This window comes from Callospermophilus lateralis, chromosome 1, assembly GCF_048772815.1.
Source record: "Callospermophilus lateralis isolate mCalLat2 chromosome 1, mCalLat2.hap1, whole genome shotgun sequence".
Lineage (NCBI taxonomy): Eukaryota > Metazoa > Chordata > Mammalia > Rodentia > Sciuridae > Callospermophilus > Callospermophilus lateralis.
In genome coordinates, this window is record NC_135305.1 from 24,340,878 (window position 1) to 24,361,454 (window position 20,577).

At 41.8% G+C, this 20,577-nt stretch overlaps 1 protein-coding gene across 2 annotated transcripts in view; it reads right to left on the reverse strand.

Annotated features, from left to right (window-relative positions):
- The window catches only part of Strip2 (striatin interacting protein 2), a 44,095-nt gene that overhangs the window by 20,202 nt on the left and 3,316 nt on the right, over positions 1-20,577 (reverse strand). For both annotated transcript variants that reach the window (XM_076860564.2, XM_076860555.2), the window contains exons 2-16: positions 18,649-18,718; positions 14,220-14,294; positions 12,863-12,997; positions 11,459-11,579; positions 10,640-10,708; positions 10,330-10,436; positions 9,286-9,413; positions 7,584-7,787; positions 6,146-6,381; positions 5,663-5,728; positions 4,933-4,996; positions 4,166-4,237; positions 2,409-2,483; positions 1,662-1,759; positions 1,104-1,230 (exon numbers count right to left, since the gene is read on the reverse strand). In XM_076860564.2, the coding sequence (XP_076716679.2) occupies positions 1,104-1,230; positions 1,662-1,759; positions 2,409-2,483; positions 4,166-4,237; positions 4,933-4,996; positions 5,663-5,728; positions 6,146-6,381; positions 7,584-7,787; positions 9,286-9,413; positions 10,330-10,436; positions 10,640-10,708; positions 11,459-11,579; positions 12,863-12,997; positions 14,220-14,294; positions 18,649-18,718 (1,647 nt within the window). The remainder of the gene's footprint in view (positions 1-1,103; positions 1,231-1,661; positions 1,760-2,408; positions 2,484-4,165; positions 4,238-4,932; positions 4,997-5,662; positions 5,729-6,145; positions 6,382-7,583; positions 7,788-9,285; positions 9,414-10,329; positions 10,437-10,639; positions 10,709-11,458; positions 11,580-12,862; positions 12,998-14,219; positions 14,295-18,648; positions 18,719-20,577) is intronic.

Sequence of the window (20,577 nt, forward strand, 5' to 3'; positions counted from 1 at the left end):
CCTGCTTATACTCCAAGGACCTACTCGTCTATCAGCAAGCTTGATTCTGACTTCTTAGGAGGAAAATGGAAAAAGCCTCTGGGCAAGAATGAGCTTCCTCTCCTCCCAGGTGGGAAGCCCCCATCTTATCACTAATCTTGGTAATGCCCACAGGACCAAGTCCAAACTCCTTAGCAAGGCAAACAATGCCTCCATGGGAAAATGAAGCAGGGTCTTAGCTTTTCTTAATGTTGTGGGTTTTTTTCCACCCATAAAACAGGAATAAGACCTTCCTTATAGGGGTGAGAGAATTAAGTGAGACCCTACACAAGCTTAGGGGTGCCAGGCACATTATGGGTACCCAGTAATTATGTGCAATCTACTTATTACAATCTGTCCCTGCCAACTCCTATGGTTCATGCATCATCAGGCCATGTTCATCTCCCCCTATTTCAGGCAGAACTTCAGCAACATTTAATTACAATTTCTATAAGAACTTTGCTCTCTTCCCTCTGGACCCATTAGCTTTTCTGCTTGAATTGCTTCCTGTCCTCCTTCCCAACTCCCATATACTGACTAACATCTGTTTCAGGACTCAGGTTAGAAGTTACCTCTTCTTTGTCTCAAGTTGGATTAGGTGTTTCCAAAGCAGCCAATGCTTACCTACATCACAGTACTTATCACTCTACAACTGGCTATTTATATCTGTATTCTTTACAAGACTTCAACGCCTTTAAGAGTCAGAACAGTGCCTTATTCAGAATTACAACTCAAATTACTTTACATACAGAAAAGTACAGTCAACTTACTGCCCCCACTTTTTGTGGAACATTTGAATTCTGACTTACATTGTTTCAAAACTGGTTGGGCATATTCCTAAGAATTCCTACCTATGACCATGAGCTATCTTACCAAGGACACGGACATCTGTATCTTTCTAGGGCAGTTTCCCACATCCCACTCTATATCCTTATCCCAAGCTTACACAACAAAAACTGGGTTCTCTCAATGAGGAAAAAGAAAAGGTCAAAAGATGCTTAGTGGGCCTATAAGGGCCCTTGTGTCCTCCACCAGGGCCAGGAAAACACTCAAAGTCCTGTGGAGAAATGCTCCTAGATGCTCACCTGGTAGATATGGTTGAGTTTGAAGTGTTTGAGGAGTAGTAGGAGCAGAGCAGCAATACTTTTTACTATGATCTCCTTGTGCCTATTCACATCAATGCCTAGTTTCATGCTCTGAAGAACAGTGATGCTACAATGGAGAAAGAAGTCAGTGTAGAAGGTAGCCCCAATTGGAGGGAGGGCTATAAGGACACAGGGATTTGGGTCAGATACAATGATACACAAGAGAGCCAGAACCTGGGAAACCTGAACTTCTATGCTAGGAAAACCCCCAGAGTTCCCACTCATAAACTTGTCTGGAGAAAAGCTCCACTGATCTCTTTGTTGCCATCTCTCTTTGGCAAACTCATCCCTCAGCAATGTCCACCTACATACTCAGGCAGCCAATAACTGGCACTGAAGTCAGACCCCCCCAGTGCTGGGTTTTTAAATAGAGCACAGTAGAAAGCCCTGCAGGAAAAGGGGATACTGATGGGAAAGGAGAGACCTCTTTGAAGACAATCCCTGTGTTAATAAGGTGGGGTAGGACAGAGAGGCAGCTGCCCCAGTGGGAGTACTCACGGCATCTCCTCAGGCAAGACATCGGCCAAAATATTGATAGAGTCCGTCTTAGCCTTGGAGGTTGGGGCTGCAGCCAGGAGAATCTTAAGCAGAGCAATCTGGGAAGTAGAAAAGGAGAAGTCACATTTCTTCCACCCCTCACCAGCACAATGAAAAGTGTTTCAAAGCATTTCTCTAAGTTCTTCTTTCTCTGACCAAATTTCCCCAGCATCCTTAGAAGTACAGAGGTGACCAGTCCTGAGGTTTGCCTGTGAGACTAAGGAGGAAGCCAGAAGGGAGCTTACATACGATTTAGCTCCAAGATTTCTCTTTCCAAAAGGGAGAATGGAAGGAGTAAAGTGGGAGGGACAACACACAGAAATAAGATGGAAGAGGGATAAGCCCAACTTTGCCTTTCTTTTTCCTTCTCTAACCCTGAAAACCATCAGCATTGTCACCACTCCCAGCCTGAGGATCTCTAAGACATGACAGATAGTGGCAGATCTCAGGATTCTGGTACTTACCTAGAAGGTTGGCCCCTCAATGCATTCTATACAGAACCCATCTCATTCTCCACTCCTCCCAAAGAAGGACTAGAGAGAGGAGCTCTGAGACAGGCTCAGAATTCTAATGTATTAGAGAATACTCTGTATGTGGGGCAAAACCTCAGGAAAAAATTCAAACGATGGACAGCTCAGTCTGAAATGGTTCTTAGCTGTCTCTTTCTAGCAGAAGAGAAGGGCAGTTCTGGCCCAGTCATCTCCTTACCATGTATTGGGGTAGGCTGTACAGCATGCCTTGGTAAAGGATTTCACATGGTGTTTCTGGTACCACCTCTTCTCCCTATGGCAGGAAACACATAGTTTATCCAGGCCACTTTCTAGGTAACCAAAGGCCACATTTTCTTGGTTATAAGAGGCAGTGAAAAAAGCATCAAGGTGGGAGTCAGATCTAAGTTGCTATCCTGGCTGTGCTAATGGCTTGCTATATGACCATGGATAAATGACCTTTCCTCCCTGAGCCCTAGTTTTCTCTTCAATCAGATCAGTGGGTTGGCCTGGATGCCTTCTGAGGCCTCTTCCCATCCAAACAATCTAAGAATCTTGTTTTCTCATTATTTGCAACTTATCTCGAATTTTTCTTTCCATGTCACAAGACAGATCAAGAGTCAAAACTCTCACCTAGGAGTTGGCTCAAATTACTACTTTGCTGGACACACACAGAACCACTCTGGATAAACATGGGTTTAACTTAGGCTGTTGATACTCCTGGGAAAAGATACCCCACACAGAGGCACTTTCCATGGTATCATTATGAGATCAATGGAGAGCTCTAGAATGCTCTACAAGGCAGAAAGGTGGGGTAGGTGGCTCAATAAGGATTAGTAAGGGAGTTAAGTATCCTATAGCCAGCGAGCCAGAAAACAAACAAGGATGCTTTTTAGGTGGATGAAAACTAATTTTTCCCTCTTCATTAGTCTTACCAACATCACTTTCTCCTTTCTGACCAGGCCCTTCATGCATGTCTGACCTCTTGATGACCCTAACTTAGTCTTTATCAGAATGGGGATGCAGGGGATGCAGGTACTCAAAAGGCTGCTTAGACCTTAGTGTCATCTTTGGCAAATACAGTCCCTCCTCCATGAAGGCCCCTCTGTTACAGGGCAAGGATCAATGCCATAAGACCCTGAAGCAGGGTGGAGTGACTGGGCCCCTTCTATCCTACATTACTCAGCTAAGGCTTACTGGACATAAGTCTTAAATGGGCATTCAACAAAGCCTGGAAATCCTGGCAGGTGTGCCCTTCTCTTCCCCAAAAGGCCTACTTCCTAACTTCTTCCCTGTCCTCAAACCCCCTTGCCCATAATCCCTCAATGGCTGCTGACGCTACTCCATGTTTCATGAAGAAAACAGAAGCAAACAGAAAGACACACCATCTTTTCAACATCAGATCTGCCCAGTTTCTGCCTGCATTTTTTTATTCTACCTACTCTGACTACCCAATCTAAAGTAGTCTACTGGGCTGAGGATGTAGCCTGGTGGTAGAGGGTTTGCTTTGCATACATAAGGCCCTAGGTTCAATTCCAGCATCACACACACACACAAAAAAAAAGCTACAAAATATACCTGTATATTACAGTAGTCTACTATAGATGCTTCTATCGTGTTATCCTATTTAAATTTTCTTCATTGTATCTATCATTCTCTGATAGCCTCATTTATTTATTTAGTATTATCCATTCTTCTCCTTTTTTTTTTTTTTTTTTGGTGGTGCTGGAGATTAAACCCAGGGACTTCTATACACTAGATAAGCACTCTACTTATATACACACTGGGCTATATATCCCCAGCCCTGTTCATTACTTTCTTCCCAACTTTAAAATGGCATGGAAGCAGAGACTTGGTCTTGCCTGACACTCAGTAAAAGACCAACAAGCTAAATCAATGCATGCATATATGCTCTGTAACAGTACTGAAGACAGACTCCCTTCTTCCCTCCTCCTGTGCAGGACCCCCTTGGCTCACCAAAGACATGGGGCATTTCTCTAGTTCTTCTTCATTTTTGATCTGCACATCTGCGATGGAGACATACTTGTGCTGGTGAAGATAAGAAGACAAGGACTGAAGGCCTCAATCACATTATTTAACTTCTTCACTAACAAGTGGGTCTGTTACTCCAAAAAGAGATGAACTCTTTGAAGGCAGGAGTCTTATTAATCTTGGCATCAGTAGCACTGATCAAAGTGCTTCATAAACAGTGTTTTTATGTATGTCATATTTCTACCTTTGTTGAACAGCAAATACCTAAGCATTTACCTTCAAACAAAGTGCTAAGGGAAGCCAAGAACAGGTTTTTGCCCCTAGACCACTGCCCTGAGAGTCTTGATGGCTATGCATGTGTGTATGGAATGGTGACTCCGTACTCTGTGCTGACACCCACATAGATGTGGAGCACATTTCTACCCAATCTTGGGCCTTTGAAAGTAAGCAGACCTATGGGGAGAGAAAAGTGAAAGGAAAGGAAAGGAGTGGGAAGAAAGAGAAGAATGGAAATAGGGAAAAGGAATGAGAGGAAGAAAGGAAAACTTTTTCATCTATCTGAATGTAGTAAACTGGATAAGTAGAAAGGGATCTGGTTTTTCCTATTTGGCCAAAAGGCCTGCAGGGGAAATGCAGAAGGTCCTGAATGTGTCTGGTAGAAGAAAGAGCTCCTCCCAGTACCCAAAATCCTGGTAATTCAACTTGCCTTGATGGCTCCCTATCCCTGAAGATTGAGAGCCCACCCTGGTCACCTGCTTTAGGGTCTTCACACTCTCATGGATGGGTCTGGGTAATCCAACCAAGGTATCTGTGTCCCTGTGAAAGGCCAGAATCACCAAACCATAAGCTTCAAAAATAACAGAAAACTACCCATGCATCCTGGAGTCACAGGGACAATGCCACTTTCAGCATCTACCTCTGATACTCTGGACTTTCTTCTGCAAGCTTCCCCCATCTTGCTTCAGAACACAAAGATAACAATGGCACACAGAAGTTTTCCTGAAAATTAGGAGATTCCTTGGAGACTTGCTTGGTCTGGCAGTGATAGGTTTCTACTTTAAAGGGTATGTAGCCCAAAGACACTTTTGACATGAAAACCACAATAACAAAGCCTTCTAGGTTTTGTAGAGGCCAGTGGAAGTCTTTCATGATAGTGAGGAAACATGGGAAGACTGGATCTGTTATGACCATAATCTCCTCTTCTTCATCTAATCTAACACCCCCATGAGTAAATTTGTGCCCAGTTAGGAAATGACTTGTTAATTCAAGATGCTATGCCTCACTAAAAACACAAGAGTTCTTTGAGGAATCTGGAAGGAACCCAAGGAAAAATTTCCACAGAAAGAATGCAAAGTAGTAACTGGGGCCTGGTGGTTCTAGGGTACATTATGACTACTTGAAACACCCCTCATTGCAAGCTACCTGCTCCTCTGGTCCCCTAGGAACCATTTTACAGCCAGTTTGGACCACAGAGTCACTTACTGCCCCAGGGTGAATCCGATGAACTTGTTCCTGCTCATCTCCAAGAAGTGCTCAATGTCCTTTTGTCTAAGAGGATGGTAGAAAGACCAACCCCAGAAAAGGGAAGAAAAGCAAACATTGAGAGAAAGAAATTTTCTGGGCTCCTGCCCTTCCAACTGGAAGCTTGGAGCAGTGGGGGGACAATGGCAATCAACAGAGAGAACTTCAAATCCAGAAGTTCTGACTGTCAGGTCAGATTAATAAGCATTGAAAAAAAGAGTACTCCAGGGGCTGGGGTTGTAGCTCAGTGGTAGACCGCTAGCCTAGCATGCGTGAGGCACTGGGTTTAATCCTCAGCACCACATATAAATAAATAAATAAATAAATAAATATAAAGGTTCACTGGCAACTAAAAAATATATTTTTTAAAAAAAGAGTATTCTACCTTGGACCTTTGGTCATTGAAACTCCAAAGCTCAGGGACCCTGGTGTAATAAAACCTACCTGACCTTTGGGGCCCAGGGCAAGCCCTTGGGAAAGGCCACTCTCTCAGCAGAGAGGGGTCCCTGTGAAGGTGGAGGTGGCACCAAAGGGTCCTGTTCTAGCAGGTCTAACTCTCCATCTAAGGTTCGTTCTCCATCACCAGCAGATTCCTCTTCCTCCTCTGTGGCTGGATCCTCAGTCTTGAAAAGATCCCTTTCATTGTAGATATCCAGGCTATCCTGCTTAGTGAGGAGTTGCTGGAGGTTGGGGGAGGAAAGCACATTAAGATCTCACCCTGAGCACTGTTGTCACCCCCTTCCTACAGCCTTCCAGACTTTAGGGAACATGGAATTGGACCCCAGCTCATGTAAGAAACAGTCTGTTTCTTATCTTGACCTTATAGCCTAAGTAGCCAACCCCAGGACAAGCAGCCCTCTGGCAACCATGTGGCTAGGAACAGAGCATAGATAATCCTAAAGTTATAGTTATTTAGCTTTCAGATAGCATTGATGCCTTTTTAAATTTTTTTTTGCCAGAACCTTCCTTCCTAATTATGATCTGTTTAAGTGAACATTCAATTAGTTTGCCTTATGTAAGCATACTCCAGCTGGCTGACTGAGAAAGAGGGGTACAGAAGATTGCTTCTAGGCAGAGGGAAGCAAGTTCTGAATTTCAAATTTTGTTATAGAAAGAGATTGGACAGAAATAGGCCAAAAAGTTAACAGTCACTGCCTCTTGTTGTTAAGTTGTGGGTGATTTTTCTTTCCTCCCTTTGTCACATTTTTATATTTGTTCCAAATTTCTACAATGAGTAAGCATTACTTTATAAAATAAAAAACAAAGATCGAAAAAATTCCACTGCATATAATGCAAACTGGATTGCTAAGCATGACTGTCTGGCTCTGTTATCTTTAGTTGGTAAACTCAGATAGGTCAGGCAGATATGTTCATGGGAACAAGGCCAGATCTCAGTGTATCTTATTCTGACTATACCTAGAACCTTAACTAGTCATCTCTCTATTGTAAGTTTGTGGTTTCATGGTCAGACAAGAGTATGACTGGCTCAAGAGTGAATCTTTCTGCTACCAAAAAATGCTAGTACCTAACCTCAGACATGAATTTGCTGGTAGCCCCTTTCAGGTTCCATATCCCCAGGACTCTACCCCAAATGATGTTCAGGATGCTTAGGAACTTCATTCATTGAGGTCCACATCAATGATCCTGAAGAACTCATGGCCATAATATGATATCACAGAGTTCCATCAAGGACAGCACAGGGGCCTGTCAGGGCTGAGTATAGAGGACAAAGTAGAGATTCTAAGGTTTTGGGTTGATCACAGGGCCCACTGGAGCAGAAGCCAGGTAATTTACTTCCCTTTCCTACCATACCCAGAATGGTTTAGAATCTTAATTCTTGGCCACCCAGTGTTGCAGTGCTACTATATGCTTTGGTCCATACCCTTCGAGAACCACGACGGCCTCGCAGCTTGGAGGGTGGTGGTGCCAGCTGAGATTCCCCCAGGTCAAGAGTGTAAGAGGGTGGGGAGGCAGCACGCATGCTCTTCACCACCTGGATACTGTCCTCGGCCAGTGGAGGGAGGCCCAATTCTACCCGCTTCTTTATTTTGAGAGCCTGCAGATGCTCAAATCCACCAAGGGTAAACTAAAAGAGTAAAAACATGGAAAGGGGCAGAGAAGAGAGAGGAAGGGTGGGAAGTCAGAGATAGTAAGGTCAGGGAAACATGGATTGAAAGAAAAAGTCAAAATCTCCAGTCTCTTCAGATTCCCTTCTAAATAAGGAAGTAGTAAAACAGCAAGGGGCAGACATGGTTCCCATTTCAGTCTAAGGAGCTCAGAGGTCAGGATAAAACCCTATTTACTGATCCAGGGTTGGAAACAGAAGTTAGAAAGGGAATTCCTGGGAGCCTCCCCTGAAAAAACAGAAAATGATCTTGGTTTATTAAAAATTTCCCACTTGAGCTTACCTTTTCATAAATTATTTTAATTTACTTTTATTTGTTTATGGAACCAGGAATAGAACCCAGGGGCACTTAACCACTGAGTCACATTCCCAGTCTTTTTTAGTTTTTGAGACAGGATCTCAGTAAGTAGTTTAGGGCCTTACTAAGTTGCTTGAGGCTGGCTTTGAACTTGTGATCTTCCTGCCACAGCCCCGAGAGTTGCTGGCATTACAGGTGTGTGCCACCACACCTGGATTTTTTTTTTTTTCAAAATCTTACTTTTTAAGAGGCTAATGAAGATGTTATGAGCCCACAGAATTAATTTCCTCTGTAGTCAAATGACAGTTCCCCCCATGAGGTCTGCCTGAAGGGTATGTTGATCAGGCAGTCCTGTGGAATGGGAGCCAGAGATGAAGATTAGTTGAATATACTTGCAATCATATACTTATCAGAACTTCATTTTGTAAAAAAAAAAAAATTCTTTGTTTATCTGGAGGGAGTGCAGGCACTAGTCCCAACATTTTATAGCTAAAGAAACTGAAACACAGAATTTCCCAAGGTTCCTTAGAATGAATAGAACTATTTCTCCCAATTTTCAGCCAGTATTCATTCTATGATTTTAGAGTCTGTAAACAAGTCAGGATGGCACCTGGCATTTTGCCAGAGAAATGTTAGAGTCTGTAAACAAGTCTGGATGGCGCCTGGCAAAATGCCAGAGGGAGGGTTTGTGAAGTAACAAAAGTGAGCCATTAAGTGTGGAAATTCCTGATTGGTTGACTGCTGTATCTAGTTTATGTTAATTAGATAAGCTGTGTGGAATGTATAAATACTGCTCCTGTCCTACAATAAACGGCTTCCACTCCTGCTGTATCAACGTACACAAGTTGTTCGTCACCCCCCCGGTTATTTTGCTGCAGCGGGACTGTGGCACCATGAAAGATTAGCTCTATAAGGGGAAGGTGCCATTAACATTCCAGCTCACGGAGTGGCATCTCCCATTTGTCCAATAGAAACAGTAACCTGCTCTGATATAGAATATCTGATGTCTTTAGGATGGCTTTGTTACCACGTCTTCTTAGCTATTGGCTAACAGCTGGTCATTCTGCTGCTTAGCTCTAGCTCCTGGAATCAGAGTAGAAGAAATTGAGGGTTAGGCATTGCTGATCTGATGAGATGGAATGGGAAGGATCGGCGACTCACCATAACCACTTTCCAGAGCAGAAGAAGGACCTTTTTAATGGGAAAGTGGGGGGCTAGGCCACTGCAGAACTTGGTAACCATGGAGAAGAGCAGAAGGGCAAAAGGTTCCTCCTTATGCATGGAGAAGCCTGGAAGTGTAAAGAAAGACAAGTGAGAAAGTGAGGACGAAGTAGCTGAAACCCTGCCCCTGTATCCCTGATTTTGAACCAGAGTCTTTGGTCCTGAGAACGAGTCTTAGTGAGACTCAGAGGGAAGGCCCTCAAGAGCAGAAAGGGAGGTGATAGAGGTAAAATGACTTGACTCCAAGAGCTTAGAGTGATGCTTTGTGGATAAATGCCAAACAGTCATTTTGGCGTTTATGAGGATATTGCTTTCTGGCTGAAGGAATTGAGGTATTTCGTGGAACACATTTCACTTTCCCACATCAATAAATGTATTTTAAAAACCTCATGCAAGCCAGGCACGGTGGCACATGCCTGTAATCCCAGCACCTCAGAAGGCTGAGGCAGGAGGATCATAAGGTCAAAGCCAGACTCAGCAATGGCGAGACACTAAGCAACTCAGTGAGACCCTGTCACTGAATAAAATACAAAATAGGGCTGGGCATGTGGCTCAGTGGTTGAGTGCCCCTGAGTTCAATCCCTGGTACAAACAAACAAACAAACAAACCTCATATGCCTTCACATCCTATCCCTGTTAGATGACCATTACATTTGAAAAGAGCTCAGTTTTCAAAGAGGTTCAACTCATTTTTTCATGTGGGATTCATGGAATGGGAAAGGGATAGCTATCCCCACTTCTAAGCATATAAAACAAGGCATGGAGAAGTTATGACTAGTCCTCGCTCATAGACACAGGGGAATGGACAATCAAGCCCAGTCCTTATGCTTGCCATGTAGTATCTATCCCAAAAGAAAGTATGTTCATTTTAAAAAGAAAAAGGAAAAATAAAAAGACTATGTTCTTGTCCTGGGCAGATGTTCTGCTTCCCCTCCATCATTAGCACTCCATTCCAACCCTTTCTTGAGCGCAGCCACTTCTTACTCAATTCAGTGCGGAAGGTCTCCCGTGCTGTCCTCCACCCATAGGGGTCTGTCTCTCGCTCCAGGCGGATATTTTCCACCATTAGGTACATGACACTCAGCAGTACCCTGGTGTTACAGAAGAATCACATGAGGTTTCCAAGACAGTTCTCAGCTTGTAGTCAGAGACCCCAGAGATGGGAGACCTCCCCAGTGGGAGTCCAACCCAAGAAGACTAGTTAGAGGTCAACTTCCTAATGGTAGGATTTGGGGAAAGGGTAACCTGGTGCTAAACATGTCCCTGTCTCAAAATCACAGTCAGTCTCACTTACCGGAGCTCTGTGCTATCAGCAATGGAGACAGCTGGTTTCCGAAGAGCACTGCTACAGGCCTGGCTGTTGCTGCCGGGGAGGAAGAAGACAACAGGAATCCATAAGGCCTACTTTCTTCCTAAGCTCCCACTTATCATGCACATAAACAAGAACATCTGTCATTCCCTGGCTATGCAGACACTAATGAAACTGGTCTAAAGTAAGCGAGTTCATAGTATTCCCTTGTCACCTCAGCAAACCTTCATCTGTGGTGAAGACAGGCAAGGTGGGTTCTGTGATATCATTCCTCTTATGATCCCCAATATGCCTTCCTTGCACTGTGCTGGACACAAAACAGATGCTAAGCAATACCTGATGAATAAGAAGTAGATTTTACCCCATCTAAACTGGTGGGTGACAGACATGAGACAAAATGAGGGGTGACTGTAGTAGCAGCAGATAAAGCCACTGCTAGAGCTATAAACTCTAGGAAGAATTGGTCCTGTTCCTCTTGGGTCATGTTCATGAAGGTAGAACAGCTTCCTTCATGAATTCCAGAATTTGGCTGAGATGAAAAAGTTCTTAGATAAAAAGGGAGCCCAACCAGGATAGGTTCCAGGATTGAAGCTATAGTTGGGGCAAAAGCTGGAGCTGAACACAACTTCAAGAATGGAGGACAGAATATTAGGAAATGGCCAGATGGAAAGGAACTTTCAGTGAGCTTTGAGCTGAGTAGACCCAGCTCCTATAGGTGTCTCTACTAAGTAAATCATCATAGAACATGAGGTACCATCAAAGAAGAGGGTTATCTAGGCCAGCCCCTCCCCTAAGGTTTCTCACTCGATTTCCATGTGGAGCAGCTCCAGGAAGGCCGAGAAGGTCCCCATCTGATAGAGCAGGAAGCAGTTGTACCTGGACCAGTGTAGCACATCAACCTCTGAATCACATTCCCCAAAAGTGCCTAAAGGACCAGACAATTGCCATAGAGGTTGAGCAGGGACAGGTATCACAGTTCTTTCCACCTTGCCCCATGGTCTTAAGGCTTTTCTCTAATACCCTGCCTAATAAATAGACTAACAAATGTAGGGCAGAACTTCAAAACCCCAAAGAATTTCATCAAATGAGTAAGGGGAGAGGTGAGGTAGTCTCCAGGGTTAGGTCCAAAGTACTCAACAAGGGAGTCTTAAGTTTGGGTTCCCCCAGTTGCAGATCCTGAGATAAGTAAGGACTGAAATTCAAGTAGTTTATTTGGGAATAATCAGTAGAGGAGTAGAGAAATGAGATAGAGAAGGCATCCCAAAACACTCAACCCCGGAGGAAGCTCTGGAACTCTATAAAACAACTCAGAAGTATTCCATCCAAGAGGGGTGAGATAATGAGGCTTTTCATCTACTTACTACTGTCAGTCATTTTATGAGGTCTGCTGGACTCAGGAAGCATATTAATTACCTACACTTCCTGGCAGACTTGTGTGGGCTGCAGAGAATATCCTTAGGCAAAAATACTTCCATATTGGCCACTAGTAAGAGCATCAAACCCAAGAGATGGGGTGGCACCACCTTATTTGTTATAGTTTTTCCTTTACTCAATGTCCATCTTCTTTCTTCTCCATTTATTTTTTCTTTTACAATTTCCCAACTAGTTGGTTTGCTAACAATCCTTATATTTATGATTTCAGGCTTATTTTCACTACTCCAAGTAGGCTATCTATCTCCTTTTCCTTTCCAACACCTGGCTTACAGGTCTTTTCTGGGAAGAGTTCCCCAATTAATCTCAATTAGTTCTAATCGTCACCAAATTACTCACAGCATCCCTTCCTGTTGCTATGTTGGCTTGAATCTTCAAAATGCCAACAAGAAACCATGCAGAGTGTCCATGTGTGATCTGTGATATACCCTTGCCTTCCTTCAGTGTTGGGACTGAAAGACATCTCTATGCTTAGCTGGTGGTACACTGTCAGCTTTGACCACACTGACTCTCTTGGTAATCTTCACATATGCTTACAGTCCAAATTAGGAAAAAAGAATCCCATAAGAAATTCTGACATGCCTAATAAGGGCATATCCCAAGGGATCCAGAATAGTATCCGACACCGATTTATCTTCCTCATAAGTGTGGGTTATTCCTAGCCCATGGCAAGATGTGTCCTTGAGAGGCAAGTGGAACTTGCTTTCCTAGCACAGTTTGCCTCATTCCACTTCCCTCCTCAGCCTCTACTTGTCTCTAGAAATAGTCAGTACTCACCTTGGGCCAGATATAGAACAGCCCTGGCCACCTTCAGTCGCCGCTCCCTACTGACCACTTCCAGCCGGTCCAGAAGTCCCATCACATAGGTCTTTTGGGCATCTTCTTCCAACTCCAGCCATTCCTTCCCTTGCACTGGGAATAAAAGACCATATACATACAGTATTGGCTATTGCCAATCCTTCCCAGAAAGGCTCCTGATAGCACCTCTGATCTCAGCCCCTAACATTTCTTTTTTTTTTTTTTTTTTTAGTTATACATGGACACAATGTCTTTATTTCATTTATTTATTTTTATGTGGTGCTGAGGATCAAACCCAGGATCTCACACGTGAGAGGCGCATGCTCTACCACTGAGCCACAACCCCAGCCCCCAATTCTTTTTTCCAAAAGTTTTCCTAATTTGTTATGTTTTGTATTGCTGGGGAAAAAAAAAAACAACCCAGGGCCTCACATGTGCTAGGCAAGTGCCCTACCATCAAGCTATATCCCCAGCCCAAAGTTTTTCTTATTTAGCTAAGAAAGAAAAAGGAACAGGAAAAGGACCCAAAATGTTCTGTGCTGAACCCATTCTGTAGCCTCATCGTTAAAATTTTCTCAGTCTTACACATACACAGAGCCTATTCTGTCCTATTTTTCTGCCTTTCTCAAGGAGTTCCTGCTATCTCCATCCATACCTAACTCCTAATCATCCTTAAAGGCCCGATAGAAGATGACCTCTTTTACACTAATGCTCCAGTCAAAGACTCTGCTCCTAAGATATTTTATTTTTTCTATGACATTTAGTATTTTTCTCTTGGACTCAACTAGTTTTGTATACACCTTCCCATTGCTATAAACCATAACCTCTTTGTAGAAGTGGAAAATTTATCTTCTACCGGATTCCTGCATCTAATACAACACATACTCACCACACATTTGTTGAATTGAAAATTGAATTGCTTTTTACCAAGTAAGAAAATGGAGATCTGAAGATACCATAGTGTGGGCACAAAAAATTGCTATTGAGAGTGGGGCAGAGTTAGAGGCAGAGGTTAAACATTAATGTCAAAGACTAAGATAGGCATGAGGTTCCATCAGGCAAAAGGGCACTAGTCCAGCCTTGCCTTACCACCCCTCTGTTCTCTTGGACCCTTATACCAGGGAAAGAAGCTCAGCTCAAGAGTCTCTCGCTTCTACCCCATTACCTCTTTATTTGAGATATAGAGAATCCTGTATCCCACGTGCAAGAGGGAAGGGTATATGGTCATGGGGGAGGAAGCTGAAGAGTTATATTTTGCTACAGCCTTTTAATAGATCAGACTGGGATATCATGGAGGGAAAAAATCATGTCTCTATGAGTATGGGTCTGGGATCACCTTGAGTCTTGAAGTCTTCTTCAAAGCATCTCCTGTTAGTGGTGAATTCCAGGTTCTCAGTGTAGCTATACAATTCTGTGGCAGGAAAGACAGAACAGGGTCACATTTGGGAGACCCTAAAGAAAGGGACTGAGGCCAGGCGCAGTGGTGCATGCCTATAATCCCAGTGACTGGGAAGGCTGGGGTAGGAGGATCGCAAGTTTGAAACCAGCTTCAGCAACTCAGAAAGGTCTTAAGCAACTTAGTGAGACCCTTTCCCAAATTAAAAAAAGGGGGGGGGCAGCTGGGGATGTGGCCCAGTGGTTAAGCATTCCTGGGTCCAATCCCCAGTACCAAAAAAAAAAAAAGAAAGAAAAAGCAGGAGGGCAAGGTGGAGAGGGTGGCATGAAAGAGCTGAACTTCCAACACATTCCTGTGTCCAATTCAATTCAGAGCCAGCTTCCTCCCTTTCAGAGCAGTTAAAAATAGCCACTTGTGTCCCTGGGTGATTAAACCATCAAACCTGTCCTCCTCCTGCCAGCTGGCTGCTGCAGTAGAGAAGGCAGCCTTCGACATTTGGTGAGGACCAGGAGGAGGGTTGGAGCACAGAAGGTTTAAAGTCATCCCTCCTGTTTCTTAGGGCCGTCACCCATTCTATTTTGTCAACCCAGAATGGAACTATCCTATCTCTACAGAAGAGAAAGGCAATACAACTCCTGAAATTTAGTGGCAAGATCCTTGTGTTGTTCAGGAAGCCAGCATAAGGACTGAAAAAATACCTGCTGATTGCTCTTTGGGGTTGGAGCCAGTTCACTCTCTCCCTGCTGTGTTTCCTTGAAAGGTATAAAAGTTTAGGTTTCTGTCCATAGCCACCTGGGCAGCAAACCATGTAGAAAGCAGTTATGGTTGCCAAAGGGCTGATTATGCTCAGGAAAACCTAATTTAACTAACAGTAGTCTCTAATATAAAATGCAGAAAAGCTTGAGAATAAAAATGTTCATTCCTATAAATACACAAATTCTAGAACATTATACCTGTACCCTTGTCTTATAGAAGATAAAGAATTGAATTTTTAAAAATCAATAGGTGATTAACAAGAGTTCCTTAAAATCTCTATTCCCCACTCCCCTGTCAGAGATAATTACAAAAAAGAGAAATTCCTTTATATTTCAGTCAGCTGTCTAATGAGAAACACCTTGTCAGAGCTTCTGAGTCCCAAGTTCCAGAATCTGGGAGTGACCAGAAGCAAATCTCATCTCTGAATCTTAAATAGTTTAGTCATTAGTGGAGAATGTGGATATTATATATCTTATATATTTTTTGAACCAGGGTCTCACTAAGTTGCTCAGGCTGGTCTTGAACCTCTGGGCTCAAATGGTCCCCCTGCCTCAGCTTTCCAAGTATTTGGGACTACAGGCATGTGTAGGCAGGCAAAGATTTCACTGTGACTTACTTTTTTTCTTTTCCTTTTTTTTTGCGGTGCTGGGGATTGAATTTACACAAGTTCTGTACCATTGAGCTACACCCCAGACACTATTTTTTTTTTTTTATGAGTAGAGCACTACAAGCCCAGTCAGAAATGTGAAAAAGACTTGTCCATGGCGATACCACCCTGAATATGCCGAATCTCATTTGATCTTGGAAGCTAAGGAGAATTGGACTTGGTTAGTACTTGAATAGGAGAAAAATAAGCAAAAGCTCTTAGGTACTGGGATTTGATTTTTAAAGTTCTTATTTTTTTAAAGTTTTAGATCTCAAGATTTCATATACAGATAAGTAAAAACACATTTAAGACACCTGTGTATCTTCTACCCAGATTAAACAAATGTTAACATATGCTATATTTGCTTCAGACTGCTCCCCAGTCTTTTATTCCCTTCTCTAGAAGTAATGACTATAATAAAATTGGTGTGTATCCTTCACATGTATACTTTTTAAAAAAATTTTTTTTAGATGTTGATAGACCTTCATTTTATTTATTTATATGTGGTGCTGAGAACTGAACCCAGTGCTCACACATGCCAGGGAAGTGCACTGCTGCTGAGCCACAGCCCAAGCCCCTCACATCTCCACTTTTATACTTTTACTACTACACTGTAAACATCATATGATATTGTTTTGTTTGAAAAGATTTTATCTAGTGGCACACACCTGTAATCCCAGTAACTCAAGAGGTTGAGGCAGGATGATAGTAAGTTTGAGTCCAGCCTAGGCAATTTCATGAGACCCTGACTCAAAATAAAAAATAAAAAAGGTTGGGGATGGAGCTCAGTGGTAGAGTACCCCTGAGTTCAAACCTAAGTAAAAAAATGTTTTTATCTATAACAGTATCATATTGTATAAATTGTGCTGTCACTGCTTTCCACCAACTTTTGTTTTTAGCATTTATTGATATAGAAGCATGTTGATACAGATCAACTATATTACTGGCTATAGTGTAGACTGCTGCCCATGCTGAACTAAAGTCACTTGTGTGAATTTGGGGTGATGCAAAATACTACACAGACACAGAATACCTTTTATAAGCTTCAGGATGGCTTTCCCTGGCTCCCGGCCTCAGGCTCCCCAAAAAGGGGGGCAAGAGAAGATCATGAGAGGCTGATGAGAGAGAGAGAGCAGTTTGGAAGTGGGCTTTTATTTGAGAGGAAGCTGTTTCTTAGGACATTCTATCCAAAGAAGGCAGAAGGGGTAGGATTACAAAGGAACAGATGAGGGTAACTTAACCCCACGAGGTAACGCCTACTCCTGAGCAGAGGTAAAACCCAAGTTATTGTGGGGTGCAATAATTGTTCAGTATCTCTTGCTCAGGACTTAAGGGTATTTATTTCCAGAGCGGCTCCTGACAAGTAGACTATAACACTGATATACTATAGTTTATCCATTCCCCTACTGATGGGTATTTTAGATTGATTTAAAATTTTCAGAATTATAAATAAGACTGTAATAAACATCTTTGTACATTTTCTTGTGCCCAAGTGTAAGGTTCTTTAGAATATATATCTAATATATCTAACAGAATTACTGGGTCATAATAGATTTTATATTTTCAATTTTATTAGATATGACTTGTATGCAGCTGTAAACAACACATTATATTGTTCTGTTTGAAAATATTTTATCTAAGTAAGCATGGTGGTACATACCTGTAATCCCATTTATTCAGAAGGCTGGGGCAGGAGGATAGTAAGTTCAAGTCCAATTGCCTTCCAACTTTATATTTAGCTTCCCCATACTGCTATACATAGCAGTGCAGAAAAATGCTCATTTCTTTGCATCCTCACCAATCTTAGGCTTTTAAGTTTTGCAATATGAATACTGTGAAGTTATATCTCATTATTTTGCCTTTCCCCATTTACTAATGAAGCTGAACATCTTTTCATATGTTTGTTTATTTTTGTGGTGCTGGGGACTGATTGCATGCTAGGAAAACACTCAACCACTGAATTACACCCCAGATACTCATATATACTCATACCATTTAGTTTTCTCTTCTATGAATTCATATTCATATTCTTTGTTCACTTCTCTACTGCGTTGTTCATCACTTCTTTGGCCATTCCTCTCTCTCTAATATACATACATACATATAAACATACATATTCTGGATTTGAATCCATTGTTCATTATTAAGCTTAGCTCTCTATTTCTCTGTCACTCATGACAAAATTTATTCCTGTCCTTATTCACAGAAACTTCTTTTAAAATGTTGGTCTTTTTACTCTGAAAAAGTATGTTTCAAAGTCTCACTTCCATGTGACAGAATATTTAACTTCTGTACCATCTCCACTGAAGCTCGTTTATTAATAACTAACATTCATAACATGTGTAACACTGAGGCCCTTAATGTGAGGTCACGTTTACCCTAAGCTAAAAATCCAGACAGAGAAGCAGCCCAAAGTGAAAGAAGAATGGGATCACTTAACTCCAACTCACAAACATTCAAAGGCAGAACTCTGCTGTGATGGATGCAGGTAACATGTCTAGTCTTGCTCAGCTGGCCAGTTGTTTAGAGTTTTCTTTAGACATTGCTGAGATTTTCATGAGGAGCAGTATTAATGGAAGGGAGAAAGATGGAGGTTAGAGAAGCTTAAGAGAAAGAGAGAGAGATTAAGGGATAAAGAGAGGGTAGCAGAAAGAATGGGCATGCAAAGACATGAAGAGAGAGAAGTTGATGGGAAGAAGGTAGAGAAAAAACTAATTTGAAAATGTACCAAAACAAATAAATAAGGGTGAGCAGAAAGAACACTATAGCCAAAGAGAATTCACAAAAGACAATATGAAAACAAACACAGAGATAATTACCACTAGAGACTGGAGAGGAAAAGCAATGTGGAGAAGAGCCTTTGTTCAACAGCCACTTGCTGAGACCAGAGAAGCTGCCAGAGATCACAGGCACCTTCCTCTCCTCCTGGTTATTGTTCCACTTCCTAGTGACCCATATATTTCATACCTGACAACTCTGCTGCATGCCCATCTGCATCTCCATATTCAAACTCCAGAGTGGGGCAGTCCACAGAACCCTGTAATGGAAAATTTTTTTTCTGGTAACTAAGGTAACTTGGGGAAAGGATTTGCAAAAGGAAATTTATACCTTCATTTCACCTTCTTCCCCTGTTGGAGGCCAAGGTTAGATCAGGGAATCAACTACAAAGTCCCATTTGGCCCTTTCACTGAGAAGCTCATTTTTCTAAGCTAAAACTTGAGGCTTGGTATAAAAAGGGATGAGGGTTCCTATGTAAAAATCAGAAAGTGGTAAAGGACATGATTTGTTAGCAGAAATGAAATCTACAACCCTTATCTAATCTACATAAACATGGACCAGAGGGGCATCTAACTGATACCTTAAAAAATGAGATGGACAACTTATTAGAGAACAAGAAATGGATCCTAGCCTTATTTCTGTCATTAACCCCCTGTATGATTTGGGGCATGTCTCATACTGTGGATCACAGGTCCTCATTTACAAAGAGTTTTTTCAGCCCTAATATTCCACAATTTAAGGTTGTCAAATGGGGTACCATTTCCACTCCAAGTTGAATTAAAGGCTTAATTTCCTATGATGTTGCATATATAACCATATTAAAAATACTTTTAATATAATCCTACCTCTTTAAGCATTTTGTGGGTATTTTCTTTTACACAACTTTAAAATTTTGAATTTTAGCTGCCACATACTATGTGATCATGGGCAAGTTAATCTCTCTGTGCCTCAATGTGGTATAAAAAATATATTTCATCTTTGCCCTTGGTTCTTGGCACAGAGCTCCTAATAACTTTAGAACTTCTTGATAGGACTGTCTGTTATTCATAATGAGCCCCTGTCAACCATATCAGAAGTTATGCTAATGAGGTGATTCATGGAGGGTCCTTAGATAGTTTCAAGGGAGGAATTGGCCCTGCCAAAAAAACCAAGTGTGTGTTTTGAAGGTATAACTTGGCACCACCCACCTGAGTTGTGGTGACTATAGACTGATTTCAGTCACATGGTCAATGGTTTAATCATGCCTAAGAAATGAAACTCCATATGAAAACCATGAAACAACTACTTGGGTGGCTTTTGGGTTGCTGAACAAATAAATGTGCTAGGAGTATGGTTCCCTAATAGAGGGCATAGATGCTCCATTCTACTTTAGGCTCATACCTTTCATTTGGCTGTTTCTAAGTTGTATCTTTTACTAAAAATTTGTAATCATAAGTATATGCATTCCTGAATTCTATGAGTTATTCTACCCACTGGGGCTGGTATCTAAAGTGAGATTGAGAACTTAACATAACTCTAGGTAGTATCAGAATTGAATTGAAATGTAAGATATCCAGATTGTGTCAGGGAATTGTTGGAAATTGATGTGTTCAGTTTTCTAATCTGTAAAATGAGAATAATAGGACTTACTTCACAGAGTTGACATAAGGACTAAATGAGTTAATAGGAAAGGTACTTAGCATAACACCTAGCACTTGGCAGCACAATGTGGGTGGTTACTGTACTTATAATTTTAATATTTTATTATAAGAGCATTCTTCTCATATTATTATGACAATTACTTTAAATAGTTACATACATGGATGGATATCTATTGGTTTACTTAACCAATTCTCCAATTTTGAACATAAAGTTATAATACTCTTATAATTGTTTTAATACTTGGGATCTTTCCTAAGATTCTTATAAATTCTTATAAAGGGAATTTTCAACTCTAATGGATATTTTTGTGGCTGTCTGTGTACCACAAGATGTTTACTTACACTGCCAACAAAGCAAATCATGTAATGTTTAACTCTACTATAACAAAGATTTCCAAGTTTTTTATTATTTATTATACGCAATATCTTTATTTTATTTATTTATTTTTATGTGGCGCTGAGGATCAAACCCAGTGCC